This window comes from Paramormyrops kingsleyae, chromosome 21 (genome assembly GCF_048594095.1).
Source record: "Paramormyrops kingsleyae isolate MSU_618 chromosome 21, PKINGS_0.4, whole genome shotgun sequence".
Taxonomy (NCBI): domain Eukaryota; kingdom Metazoa; phylum Chordata; class Actinopteri; order Osteoglossiformes; family Mormyridae; genus Paramormyrops; species Paramormyrops kingsleyae.
Window position 1 is genome coordinate 12,594,621 of NC_132817.1, and position 13,437 is coordinate 12,608,057.

At 46.3% G+C, this 13,437-nt stretch overlaps 1 protein-coding gene across 1 annotated transcript; it reads right to left on the bottom strand.

The window, feature by feature from the left end:
• Positions 1–10,697: 10,697 nt before the first annotated feature.
• bloc1s2 (biogenesis of lysosomal organelles complex-1, subunit 2) lies at positions 10,698–13,363 on the bottom strand. The gene is made up of 5 exons (XM_023818959.2): positions 13,142–13,363; positions 12,574–12,690; positions 12,284–12,403; positions 11,919–12,023; positions 10,698–11,570 (listed from the first exon to the last, which is right to left on the bottom strand). Exons 1-5 carry the CDS (start codon positions 13,314–13,316, stop codon positions 11,539–11,541), a joined length of 549 nt encoding a protein of 182 aa, XP_023674727.1. The 5' UTR covers positions 13,317–13,363; the 3' UTR covers positions 10,698–11,538.
• Positions 13,364–13,437: the final 74 nt, after the last annotated feature.

Genomic DNA, 13,437 nt, shown 5'->3' on the forward strand with positions numbered 1-13,437 from the left:
AGGGGGGGGGAGAGAATGGCTTGGATTCCAGATCCAGAGCGGTCAAAAGCCACACCGTGCCGAAAACCCAGACAAGGGAATGTCTGCTTCAGGAGGAGTAGTCATTTAACCTTTGACCTTGGGACCATCAGCCAATCCTGGGTCGCTCCCCCTTTTTTGCTCCGCCTCCACATGCGACTTTTTGCAAACACTGACCCCAACACAATCTGATGGATTTCGCCTCATGTGACGCTTAGCAGGCAGATACCTGAAGCTGCACTGAGTCTCCCAACCAGATGCAGAGTCCCCCTAACAAACCGGGTGCAAAGAGGACACGCCGGCTTCCTGGCGCCTCCTGCTGGAAGACCTTAGATGCTTCGGGGTACAAATCTGTCACCCACATGGAGACACGGGGCCTTCCTCTCTCCATATCCTGTCAGATCGGGTTGCCGTTTCCGTGCATCTGGGCAGACGGGGACGTCGTGTGAATAAATGCAAAATACATCAGATAACTATCATTTATTACTGTCAATTAATATCTACTGGTGTCTTATTAACAGAAAAAAGCTCCGCAAAGTATTGTGTTTGAATATTTCAAGAGAAGCATGTTTTATGCACCACAGACAACAATCATGTTCATTTTTTAACGATTTCACACTATAATGTAATTGACCATTCAATTCAAATTCACCAGCTTCAATGCGTCTTTGCTTCAGGAAGTAAAAAAAAAACTGGGAGTTTTCATTTATTTTTCGGCTGGACTGTTGCTGACCCAAAGTACTGATTTCCCAATAGTGGCCCGACTGGACGAAGATGTAGAGACAGTCAATCTGAAGAGCTGCCTTTAATAAAACAGCCTGTGCTTCTCACATCTCTGTGGTTCGCCGTGGCTGGGGGGTCACGCTGTCGGAGGGCCAGAACAGCTGCAGTGAGCATCAGGAATGTTCACCTTGTGGGACTTTCACACTTCCCGGCTCTGGATTCCGCGGTTGTTGTCCTGCCCACCTACTCCCCAAGGGAGCCCAGTGTGGCATTCTGGGAAATCAAAGATTTTTTTTTTGGGAATCATGACTCATCAAAGCATCACCTGTTCAAAAACTAGCTCAGCCTCTAGAGGGGTTTAAGTAGGTCACAGGTCATGGTGAACATGAAGGATGCAACACATTTCATCTCAGCTCAGATGGTTATAAAATGAGCTCATTAACTCGCAGCTTTCTCCATGCCCTCTCTGAGTTCATTTTATTGTGATAATCTTTGCTTTGCTCTTGTTTAGCCTCTCAATGCCATGTCACAGTAGGTCAAAAAAACAAATCTCACATCCTTGTACTAAACATTCCTTCTGCTTTTTATGAGAGGATCTCATATGCTGCTTCATTCTCAGGCAGACTCCCAACTTCCAGAAAGTAACAGAAAAGTCCCTGTTTGAAACTCTTAGGCTTCTCTGAAAAGGGGGGGGGGCAGTGCAGCACAGCCAGACTGCAAAATGCGAAACGTCACAAACAATCATCTTTTAATTGCAATAATCGCATTTTAATTTTCTAGGGTAAAAACTAATGCATTTCCACGTATTGGGCCACAGGGAGGGACAGTTTGTTCCTCCCATCACAAAAAAATGCACCAGCATTTAGGACAAAGGAGTCAATAAAGAACAATTTAGCTGTGAGTTGGGCTGCAGGCATGTGGACATGGGCTTCTTTGCTTTTCAGTGCTGAAAAGAGCACAGATTTAGACCTGTTAGTCATTTGTGGGCACCTCGACTCACAGCTTTGCTGTTTATGAGCTACCCGGAATGCGATGGGACATCCCAGCTGACACGAACGGAGCCTGGGCTGCTTCTTCGTGTCCCCGGGACGAGACACATTGCGGCGTACGCGCTCAGAACACGCAGACGACCCAGGGACACAGCAAGAACGGGGCATGGCGGAGCTCATAAAACAGGGTGACGGAGCAGATCACCGAGAGCTGCTGTAAATCACACGGGGATGGCTATAAAAATCACACCACAAGTTAGGCGACAGAACGCGAACAGGAATCGCGGCGGACGCCGACTTCCGAAAAGCCACCCGCTAAATGAGGGATTTACAGTGAATGAGCTGTCATCTGAAAACTGGAAAGAAGGCGGCTGTAGAGGTGTGTAACGAAAGCAAGCAGAAAATAACAGAATGCCAGAAGCCACAGAAATGTCACTCAGGGGACGTCAGCCCGCAGCCAAGAGGGTCGTCGAGGCTTCATCCCGAAATAAACCCCCAAATACTTGATAGGCCCCCGCATGCCGCAATTCAGGCATTGTTGAACCACTGCCCAGAGGAAAGTTCTGGTTCCTGGAAATAGGAATTTACAGGAATGGGAAGTTCTCCCATCCGCATATTTGGTTACCGCCTACCATGCTCATCAAAGGTGGTGCCCACTGTTGTCTTTTGTGATTTGTCTTTTGTAATTATTGTTCTTGCAATTAGCAGATGGAATCACAATTAAAATCTGGTTGATAAGCTGGGCAGGTCCAGCCAGTTCCTGCTCTTTCTCCATGTCCTGCACGGCTAAAGGAAAAGCACACCGTCTCCCCCCATCACCGATAACAGTAACAGGTGAATCTGTTCCATCCATCCATGCTCTTTCTTGGGCTTGTGGGGGCCTATTTTATAGCGGTACATAATTTCTAACTTTTAAAATCTGTTGACACATCTGAGGGCAGCTCTGTAAATTACACTACCCCCCCCCCCCCACAGTGTGAGAGTGTGTGCCCCGTGATGGAGAAGTAGGCAAAGAAGCAAAGATTTAGGGTTATGATTTTTGAAAAACAACATGGTTATTTGCATAATGAACAGCATTTGTGTGTTCTGTATTTAAGCCTCACTGGACCGGAAATCACAGTTAGCATTAGCGCATGCTAACTTTAAGGGCGCCCCTAAAGGAAGCCTTACTCCTCTTCTTGATCTCCAAAGGTGCAGGGCACCCCAGCCCTGCTTTCCCTCCCTCTGGGACACACTAACACTTGCGAAGGCTCCCGTAAACGCACCCCTGCAGGGGATATCAGCTAGCCGAGTGAGACATCCCAGACATCACGCCTAATTGCAGATTCCGGGGATGCTCATGGCCTGTGCTAATCCTTCCTGGAAACATGGCAAGCAGCGGCAGCCGTGATCCCCGTCTGACATCATACCGACGCACAGTTGCCCACCCCTGCATTCCTGTGGGGGCTATGAGATCAGTGTGGGGGGGGGGCATCGGAGGGGGAGCTATAGGTAAACAAATGGCCGGCGCATTTCCAGCCCGCTGCGATGTACACCCCAGGACCGAGGGGAACTCTCCCGTTGAATTAATCGGCGATCTTCAGGGGCGACCCCGGCAGGGAAAGCCCCAGACGATTTCGATCTGCCCCCTCCCAGCTGTCCAGCTTTTCGCGGCGTCCATATCTACGCTGGGGAAACTTGGTTTTCAAAATGGAGATTAAAGAAACCTTGAAAGTGAGGATAAGGGCCGGTTTGTTCCTGAATGATCATTAGCAGGCTTCCTCTAGAAGCCTCAGTATAACTTTCCTTTGCTTCACACGTTACCCAACAAACACTCCGAAACGGAGCATCATGCTTTCTTTCGTCATTAAGCGTCGTACCTTCGCCCGTTATCAGAGTGACTGTCCACTTGTCTACCGGCCATTCAGGTATCGAGTCCCATCTCAGCCCTATTGGATCGATGACCTTGTTTGGGATTAAATGCGGCCCGCTGGGTGGATCAGGCAACACCGTGTATTCAGGTTTTTCTCCTTTGGGTTTGTTAGACCTGAATTCTGCATTAAGTCTGAAGCAGAATCCTCCTGGATCCTGTCTTTCAGATTCAGGATTCATAAGAAAGTTCAAGGTTCCGGGTTTATTTATTGTCATTCTTAACATATTGACACGACTCAGGACCTGCAGCATACAATAAAGTGACAGCAATTCAATTATAAATACGACTCAATAACTTAATAAAAGCTAGAAATAACTCACTACCTAAAATTTAAGACCTATCAATTAATTTCAGAACATTACATTAAATACACTCTAGTGTAGATCATTCCCAGCCCAAAGATCCTTCTACATGTAAGAATGAAATGATATATTTTGGAACAATTGATTGTTTTTTTTGGTGGATTGGATTATTCAACATACGGAAAAGCGAGGAGCTAGTCTCAGGTTTGGGAATAAAATAGTATTTAAGGACTGGACCAGAACACTGAATAACGATTCTGATTGTTTTATCTCATAGCAGACTGACATCACCAGTTCAGTGGACACCCTGAGGGTTTTTAGTTTTTAATGGTATCGACAGCAAGTACTAAATACATCTGTCTCGTGGCGTATGGAAAGACACGCCGGCCTCTGGCTGCTCTCTCCCCGTCTTGAATTGCAATAACAGGTGAGCTCCGCGGGCCCTAGGCAGGGCAGCCCTCGAGGACCCATTGTCATGAATCGCCTCTGCAGGGGACAATGCAGGTCTTTTTATAGCGCGTGAAGAGATTTGTTTGGTTTGCCTGCCCGCTGCTCGGCATTGTGGAGGGAAGGCGCGGTTTCAGGAGCATGGTGTTTACCAAAGAGGTGCTCTGCGTACTTCCAGTGGCCTGCAACACCTACCATTTCCCCTTATAAATACACAGGCTGTAAATAGCTGGAACTACAGCAGCCATTTTGGTTACTAAACAAGGAAGAGGTACGGCACTTGGTCTCCCAAAATTATTTGCAAAGTGTAACGATTTATTTATTTTTTTTAAATATGGGTACAGTTGACCTGATTAACGGCCTGAGTGACGGTAAATGTTATGCAACACTGGCTGGAGGTTCTGGAATTGATAAGAGTATCAGCACCACCTAGAAATGGTCCGGATTAGAAAAGGGGACGTGGCTTTGCGTTTCTCGATTAATTCGGCCCAGGTTTCTCCGGGTTCTGATCTCATGCCCAGCCCCAAGCCCTTAGCATGTCCTTCCTGTCTCCCAGCGCCAAAACAAGTCGCAAACTTACGAACGACAGGACTGGTACCAACCTGGCTAGCTGCTGCTGTCAGCCATCTCGTCCATGACTTTCCTAACTTCCTCCCGAGAGTTCTGAGCTTCCTGTCTCCTGCCGCTGCCCCTGCCTCAAACAGGTAAACAATATGGTGAGTGAATGAGTGAGCGAGCAGCACCTTCCGCAGCAAACAGGAACCAAGTGACCCAAAGAGCGACCAACAAGTAACAGAAAGGGGAACGTGGATCATACCCTGGCACACTGCATGCTACTGTACCTCTCTCCCGCTGTCTGCAGGGCAGAACCTCCATCTTTCAGCCTCTTATCCACTACAGGCTTCAGGGTGTTGGATCCAATCCCAGGGCACAAAGCAGAGAACAAACCAAAACATACACTTCCAAATTATATAATGAGTTGATGTGAACTTGATATTCCTGTAATATTATTTTATCCACGCTTATAGCATTTATAATAATGATTTTATAACTGTTATCTCTTCTGGGAAAGAACACATGTAATTTCCTGCATCCATTTTTACTGAATTTATTTACAGTCTCTTATTAGGCTGTAATAGAGGTTAAAGTATGTCGCAATCGGACTGGGATGCATGGTAATGAGTGACTGTAAGGCGTCCCAGAATAGTCTGTAAGATCTGCGGAAATGCTAGTGAATTCGGATGAGATAAGGAATAAGGAATAAGACAGGAGTAGATATTCTGTCAGATCTCTGTGACAAACAGACTTCCAGGAAAATGCAGAGGGGAAAAATCCCCGTCTTCTGATGCCAACCAGCTCTTGATTTTTATTATTATTTTTATTTTTATCTCCTTTTTAACTTTGTTATTATGCATCACGGCGGCAGAGCAGGGAATGCTGGGATGTCTCTCTTCCCCGGCGAGCGCTGTGAGTCAGTAGAAAGGAACAGAGATCGCTTGTGTGTTTACGGGAAGGGAAGGTCCTGCTGACTTTCTAAAAGAAGTTTGGTAGACGTTGGCGTGGCTTTGAAGCCAGCCTGCAGGGGGCGTGCCGGTTAACTGGGAGTGTAGCTATGAGAGAGGCTTTGCTGTTAGCGCTGTCAGTCAGGCTGAGGATATCTCACAGCCAGGCAGAGCGGCCAGCACTATGAGACTCATGGGCGGGGAGAACACGAAATGCACATGCAATGGGTTACAGATGTGTGACCGTTTATTTCAGCTAGGAAAACACACATGCCTAAGAACCTCTCGGCAGCCTCCCCCCTGTGGCCTCCGATCGCCATGGTTCCCATCTCACATATCGCCGTGGTAACGAGCGTGGCCTGGGGGCGGGAGCACAGCATCTCCTAGGCTGCCGGAGTTAGTGGCAGGCGTGTGATGGGAGGCAGCAGGCCTGTAATTACACGCTCACGCACCTTGTGGGTCCAGCTGCGGGGGTCTTGGGAAGTTTGAGGCTATCCAGCCCCCCCCCCCCTCGAAATTTTGGTACAAACTGGTACGTGTCAGCGGGCTATCAAAATCTGTGACTTTTGTGATTATTATCACTAATGATTTTCCACCCCCCTTCCTGCACAATGTAAAAATGAAGACCCCCCCCCCCCCCCCCGTATTGCATGGAGGTTGTCATTGTGCCCAACAGTGTGAGCTTGTGTGGCTCAGTGGGCTGAGCCTCTGTGTCTGTGATTGGAAGGTTGCTGGTTTGAGTCCCGCCTAGGCATGTCTGCGGGTCCTTCAGCAAGGCCCCCAGCTCCCTGTGTGCTGCTATGGGGGGGGCGGCCAGCTTGCTTTCATCTACAGAGAGCAAGTCGGGGGAGGTGAGAAAAGAATTTCCCCAGGGGGGTCAATGAAAAGTATCAATTATAATGTCACTTTGACCTGATTCCTAAATGCCCGATTTGGACCCCGATCAACAGATGTCTTGAATCCTTCTTCAGTTCAGTTTCCAAAGACTTACGTGACGGATCAGTAGGTCCTGAGCAGGGTCGCCTTTCCCGGTGGCCCGTCCATTGTGGCAGACCCCAGCCCGGATTAGCGTGGGCTATTCGCGGCACGTTGGCGTTGCCCATGCCAGCAGTGAGCCCTGAGCAGGATGTGGTCTCCTTGGGCGAGACGTGCTTTTAATCACCATGACCACTTCAGCTGTTTCACTGAGGGCCACCATCTCCAGGCTTGTGGAAGGTAGGTAAAAACATGTTCTCAAATTAAATAAACTATGTACTCTCAACCGGCAGGGCAAATTAATGATGGTCATTTGATTGTTGTCACCACCTGCCACATTAAAAAGGACTTGCTCAGCATCAAAACTCCGGAAAGCTGTAAAAACGTTGGTTCTGTTCAAAAAAGCTGATGTGGACAAAGGGAGCCAGCAGGGTCTTAAATTAAATTAAGCATGCTCCTCAAAGCTATGTTGAAGGACCAGTTCACATTTAGGACCTCAGCGGGGCGCTTCTGTGCCAGGACAAACAAAATCCTGTGAGCAAGTTGATTTCTTGACAAAACCCACATGAGTGACCCACCAAAGCAGGAAACAATGGCTGATGTAGCACTGTCACGGTCATTCTGAGGCTGTTTTTCTTCAGCCCCCCCATGTTGATGTGGGGCAGGCGTTGGTTCGAGCCCCAGAGGCGGGGCCAGGCATGCGTCCATGTGCGTCATGCCAGCATTCCGCTGACCAGAGCACTCTTTCAGGAACGTCTTCAGACTCTGACCTCAGGGTCCTGAGACTCATGTCCAGGAAAGCCCCAAGGAGACACCTTCTCCAGGATGCGCGCCTGCTGTCTACGCACACGTCTTTGCTCCCAACCCCAGTCCTCAGGGGCGCTGTAAAAGGGGGGTAAACAATGACGATTCTCGGGGCCCATGACTGAGAGGGGCCCCAGAGAAAAAAGTCTCAGCTGTGTTGGGGGCCCTGTCAAGATTCTTTTCATGGGGCCCAAAATCCTTAGCAGCGCCCCTGCCAGTCCTACACAGTCTTGCAGGTGTCTGTTATGAAAGGAAGCTCGTTTTGATTCTACGGATGCCTCCCGGGGTTCCGAGCCTCCGAGTTTGGGGGCGCCAGAAATGCGGGATGCGGAGTGAAGCTGCACCTCTCAGCCGTGTTTCAGAGGCATCCAGCGTATGAAGCTATTCTCAGATCTGACCCCCAGGCAGCTGTGTGACCTGGAATTACTCAGAGAGGCCAAGCTGGAGAAGATCTGTGCCAAAAGCCCTGCTAGTAATAAATATTTACCCTGGATAATTTGGTGACTGCTGACCTATGACCTTCTTGCAGGAAGGCCACAATCCCACCTGTAGCCTTTAGGTTCCGTCAGACAGAGGTTTGGTGAGACGCCTAATTAGCTAGGCTAATTATTCCTGACTTAAAGCCTTCTTTGCAGTCCCCAGCAGGGAGGACAGAGCGATTTTGGGGGGACATACAAAAAAAAACCCTGGGACTCTTTTCTTAAAATCTTCCCAGACTTGCATGGTGTTTCTCATACACACAGAGGATAAATATTATTTAGAATTTAAGAAGCAGTGATAGGAGCAGCTTTTTTGAGAATGGGGGGCATGTTTTCAAACTACAGTTAAAGTTTTTGAGTGATATACTGGCCAGGGAGGGGGGATTTATGGGGGCTGTGGTAGTGAGCCAGCCTTTAGGAGATGGATTTTAAATCAGTTATCATCATGAACCGTTCCAGGGCTAATTGTTCAGGACAATCAGTCATATCTTAGAGCAATTCCCAAAGTGGCGGGTCACAAGATGATTTACAGAATATGAGTATCATTTTTTTCAACAAGATATACTTAGTCAGAATTTATATTATTTCAATGTAATATAGGCCTAACAATATTTCTAAAACAAGCTTAATTTGGACCAATATTTGTGGCATGTCGGGGTCACGATTTTGTAAACTCTAAACTTCACTGCAAATCATAATGTCCGGTCCCGTTTTTCTCAGCGTATCAAAGAAAACAGCTGAAGTGAAGAAATGCTGTTTCGCTTCAAACTGCAGTGAATTGGCAGCGAGTAACTGGAACCGAATGCGGAGCCTGACAAAATCACTTTCTCCGATATGTCTGTGCCGGTGCAGCTCGCTCCGATGTCAGTCACGGAGAGCTGCCAGGGATGATCACGCACACATGTCACCCTCCGGGAAAGGAGGTTCGGTTTTGAGACGATGGGTTAACTGGGGGGATGTAGCCTTCGTCTGTGACTGCCAAAACGAAATGCAATAGCCTAAAAATGAAAATCATCGTGTATTGTGCAAAAAAACCGAGCAACTAAGTATGGGAACATTTCGCATTAGATATGCCGTTTAAGAATTGCATAAGGATTTTGTACGGATTCTTACATGCATGAGTGTCTTGTTAGTTTGTAGGGAGTTGAGCCCGATTACCTGTCAACCATAAGAGACAGTAACCTGAGTACCACGGTAACCCCTTTGCCTGAGATCATCGTTAGGAGGTTCTGGAGAAAAAGCTAGCGAGTAAGTGGGTCACGGGTTTGCTGGACATAGGTGATCAGGACCAACGTATCAGTCAGACTGCAAAGAGTATAGAGTCTCACTCCGACAAAGTTTCGAAACAGGCTTTGTAGCAACAGTGATTTACGATGGGGAAAATGATGTGGAAGGTCATATGAACGAAGAAGGCAACCCTATGTGACAACCCAGCAGAAATTATTCTAATCGTTTTACTGGAAAAAGACTGACATTAAAATAACAAGATAAAAGAGACAAAGAATGTTTTCTTGTACGGAAAGTGACCGAATTGGAGGACGCCTTGCGAATAAACCGTATTGTTAGTGTGTGCTTTTGTAGTGACGTACAGAGATCGCCGCGATACAGGCCAGACGTGCTTTGGTATGAAGGCGGGGGCATAATAGTTTAGATGATAGATAGATAGATAGATAGATAGATAGATAGATAGATAGATAGATAGATAGATAGATGGATGGATGGATGGATGGATGGATGGATGGATGGATGGATGGATGGATGGATGGATGGATGGATGGACGGATTGACAGATATTAAACATAGTATTTATAATTCATGTATAATATTAGTCAGTTTTACAAGACTTGTGATACAACATGGTAGTTTGAGAAAATCTACCCGACCGGTTGTGGGAAAACAGGGGTATGCTGCCATCTAGTGGTATTTTCCTGTGTTACATATTGGATTAACACACAAGCCTTATAGCCAATATTACCTTTCTACTGAACTTCAGCGTCTTCACAAGAATGAACTTAAGACCCTTCACTGGAACAGTCAAATGCACGCAAAATATTGTGCTCAACTTGTATGGCTACTTCTAAAAGTTTCAGGATATTATTAAATGATCTTTACACTTAGATTAACAGAATTTTTGAAGTCGCCTTTCGAAAAATTTGATGTCCTGTGAACAATTACTATCCTCCTGTTGCATACACACCGTTATCTGTCTGAAACCGCATTTTACATTTAGTATTGTAAAGAAATGAATGTCACAGTAGTTGTAACCTTAGACTCAGTGTGGTCATTACTGGGAACCTCAAACACAGGCACAGTGAAGGAAACAGTGGAAAATCCAAAACGTCTCTTTATGTTGGACCATCCCCAAGGAAGCAGCTGAGCTCCACAAAGCTGACATTGAAATATGACCTTAATATGTTTACCATATTGCCCAAAACCTGCTTTGTGTGTGAAAAATCAACTATGGGCAACCAGAGCACATTCTGCTTGTACAAAGCCCCGGCGTAGGCGAAGAGAAACCAGAAAACAGAAGTACGCAGGACAGGATGCCAGTTCATAGCCATAAGTGCTTTTTTGATTAAAAACATACAATGATTTTAATGGGAGGAAGACTTGACGGCATAATAAAATACAAAAATGTGCATCCACTATACAGCAATTAACATTTTTACAGCTCAGCAATAGGCTATATTTTTCCTAACATTAAGCTGCATGCTGGAAAAAAAATCTGCACAAACAGGACGTGTCAAGAAGGGTGTAAATGATTTTCCAGGCACCATCCCCAGGGTACAGCAGTTAGTGGAAACCGTCTCACAACATCAAAGACCCAATAAGGTAGGTGAAGGAACTGAAGGAAAAAAGTTGGGATCACTTAAGACAAATTTCCCCAGATTTATTTTATTCAGAAGTGCAATAAGATTAATAAATTGCAATAAGATTAATAAATTGATGCAATAATTTCAGATCAAATACAAAAAAAAACTAAACCATTTCTATTTCTTGTTAGTATTTAATAAGCAGTCCATCAGCTTTGTACTTGACCTCTCGAGTGGAAGAAGACCAAGGGAAACTTCACCATTAAAAAGTTGGGGGTCAGGGTGGGGGGGGGGAGGTGCATGTGTAACATCTGCAGCGAGCGGTTCCCAAACACCTCTTCCTTCAAACAGGGACACATCTAATCTAAGCCTCTAAGAGGAAATCACAGCCGATCTTCGAAAGGAACAGAGTGCCCCATTAGCTCCTTGGGTCGTGACCTGCTGTCCACCAGTTGCAGTGCCCGCCGCCCTGTGCACCAGTTCGGAAAGTTAGGGAGGGAGCGGAAGAACTGGTACGTCCGGTGGGAGAGTCGTCTGGATGACTCCATGCAGTCCTTCCAACTGGGATCCATGCTCATCTCTTCTCCAATTTTTTAAACTTGGCCTCTAAAAAAGGACATGAAGAACATTCGGTGACTAGCAGTTCTGAGTAAGCACATCATCCATCCAGAGGGGTATAGACTCGGATGAACCCAGTACAGTATGCTAGTCCATCGCAAGACACGCACATACACTCATATAGATTAAGGGCAATTTAGAGACACCAATTAGCCTAAATGCATGTTTTTGGTCTGCAGGAGAAAATTGGATATTATAATCCTACGTCACTGAAAAAAGTAGCTAACAGTCAAATGAGCTGAACAGGAACAAATTCTTGTACGGGCTATGCATTCACACAGCAGCTGATGTGCCTGCAGGACAGAATTGTGCAAGTCTTTGTGGGGGGGTACACACCAAGCTTTTTGGAGTAGGCGTCCAGTTTGTAGGCCGCTTGCTCCAGTGCCGTAACCTGCTCCTCGATCTGGTTGATCTGGTCAAGATATGGCTGCAGGCTGGCATCTTGATTGCGTGGTCAAAGCCACGGTCAGCGAGCCCCAGGAATGACAGGATGAAAACAAGCTATCTGTACCAGCTAATCACTAAACAAAGCTCTTTCACAGAAACCCAGCAGCTTTACTGCACACCACAGATAGGGAGGAGTTACACACTAAGACTAAGGCCCAAGTCTTGGGTGAAAAGATATTATGTCAGTTAGGACTATACATTAGACTTTATGCAAAACTACATTCTGCAGAATGCGTCTCATTAACAGGTCTCACATTTCTGATTCAGGTCCTGAAGGTTACGACTGATGTTTATGGAGATGTCTTTCATTTCCATGTACTTCAGGCTGGTGAGCTTGTTCATGTTTTCAAGGAGCTTGTAATCCTCACAGGTGGCTGGGAAAGGGCCATCAAAATATGGACATATTTAACGTTTGACATGTAAGATGCTCTTCAAAACACTATAACATTCATATACAACACATATACATTATATAGACGTCAAATACGGTTTTATAATTTATATATATATATAGTATTGTCACACGTGTAGCAAAAGCAGACACCTGTGAGCTCTCCTTGCAGAAAGATGGCCATCTTATAAAACATATCCTTGCACAGCTCGTTTATGTCCGGATCTGCTGGTTCCGTGGCCTCTTCAGCCGTCTCGACTCCTCCGTCATCTGCGGAAAATAGCATGTGGGATGTCAAGCGCGTGCTGACACAGAGCTGGACATGAAGTTTTTATGTGAACTGGAAATTATTTCTCCCCTAGAAGATTCAGCATGCAACGGACCGCCCGTGGTCCAACTAGCAATTCACACGCAACCCAAAATCAATTAAACCAACTACGAAATTTATTCAGCCATATTGAGAAATTCATTCAACAAACATATCTTTGGTAGACTAAATAATACTCGTGATTTTGCATCATAACCGTGTAGCTACATTTTAAAACGTGCAAAAATACGGTAAATTGCGAATGAATCCTGTATAATTTGTTCGAGTGACTGGTAGCCAAGTACAGTAAATAGTATAAATGGTAATTCGTTGATTAATTGTATTGTTTGTTGTAGTTGCAGTGTGACAATGTTGATACCCCAAGCTAGTCAGCTGCTAATTTTATCCACTCACTATTGTTGCCAGGCTTCTTGGACGTAGATACAAGAGACTTTGGTCCACTTTCTAAACCATCTGAATCAACCGCATGCCCCAGCGGTTCCGTATCCATCCTTGCCCCGGGTTCGGATGGACGTGCAGCGATCGCCGCGACATCCACATCGCCAGCGTCCGCTTCGCTAACCGCCATGTTCGAGCTCGGCCTATCACATGACCGGGGTGCTATTCACGTGACAGCAGCTTCGCCCTCCAAGCATCGTACGATTGGACAACCGCTGTTGTGCCCGCCCTCTTTTAAAGGGACCGCAGCT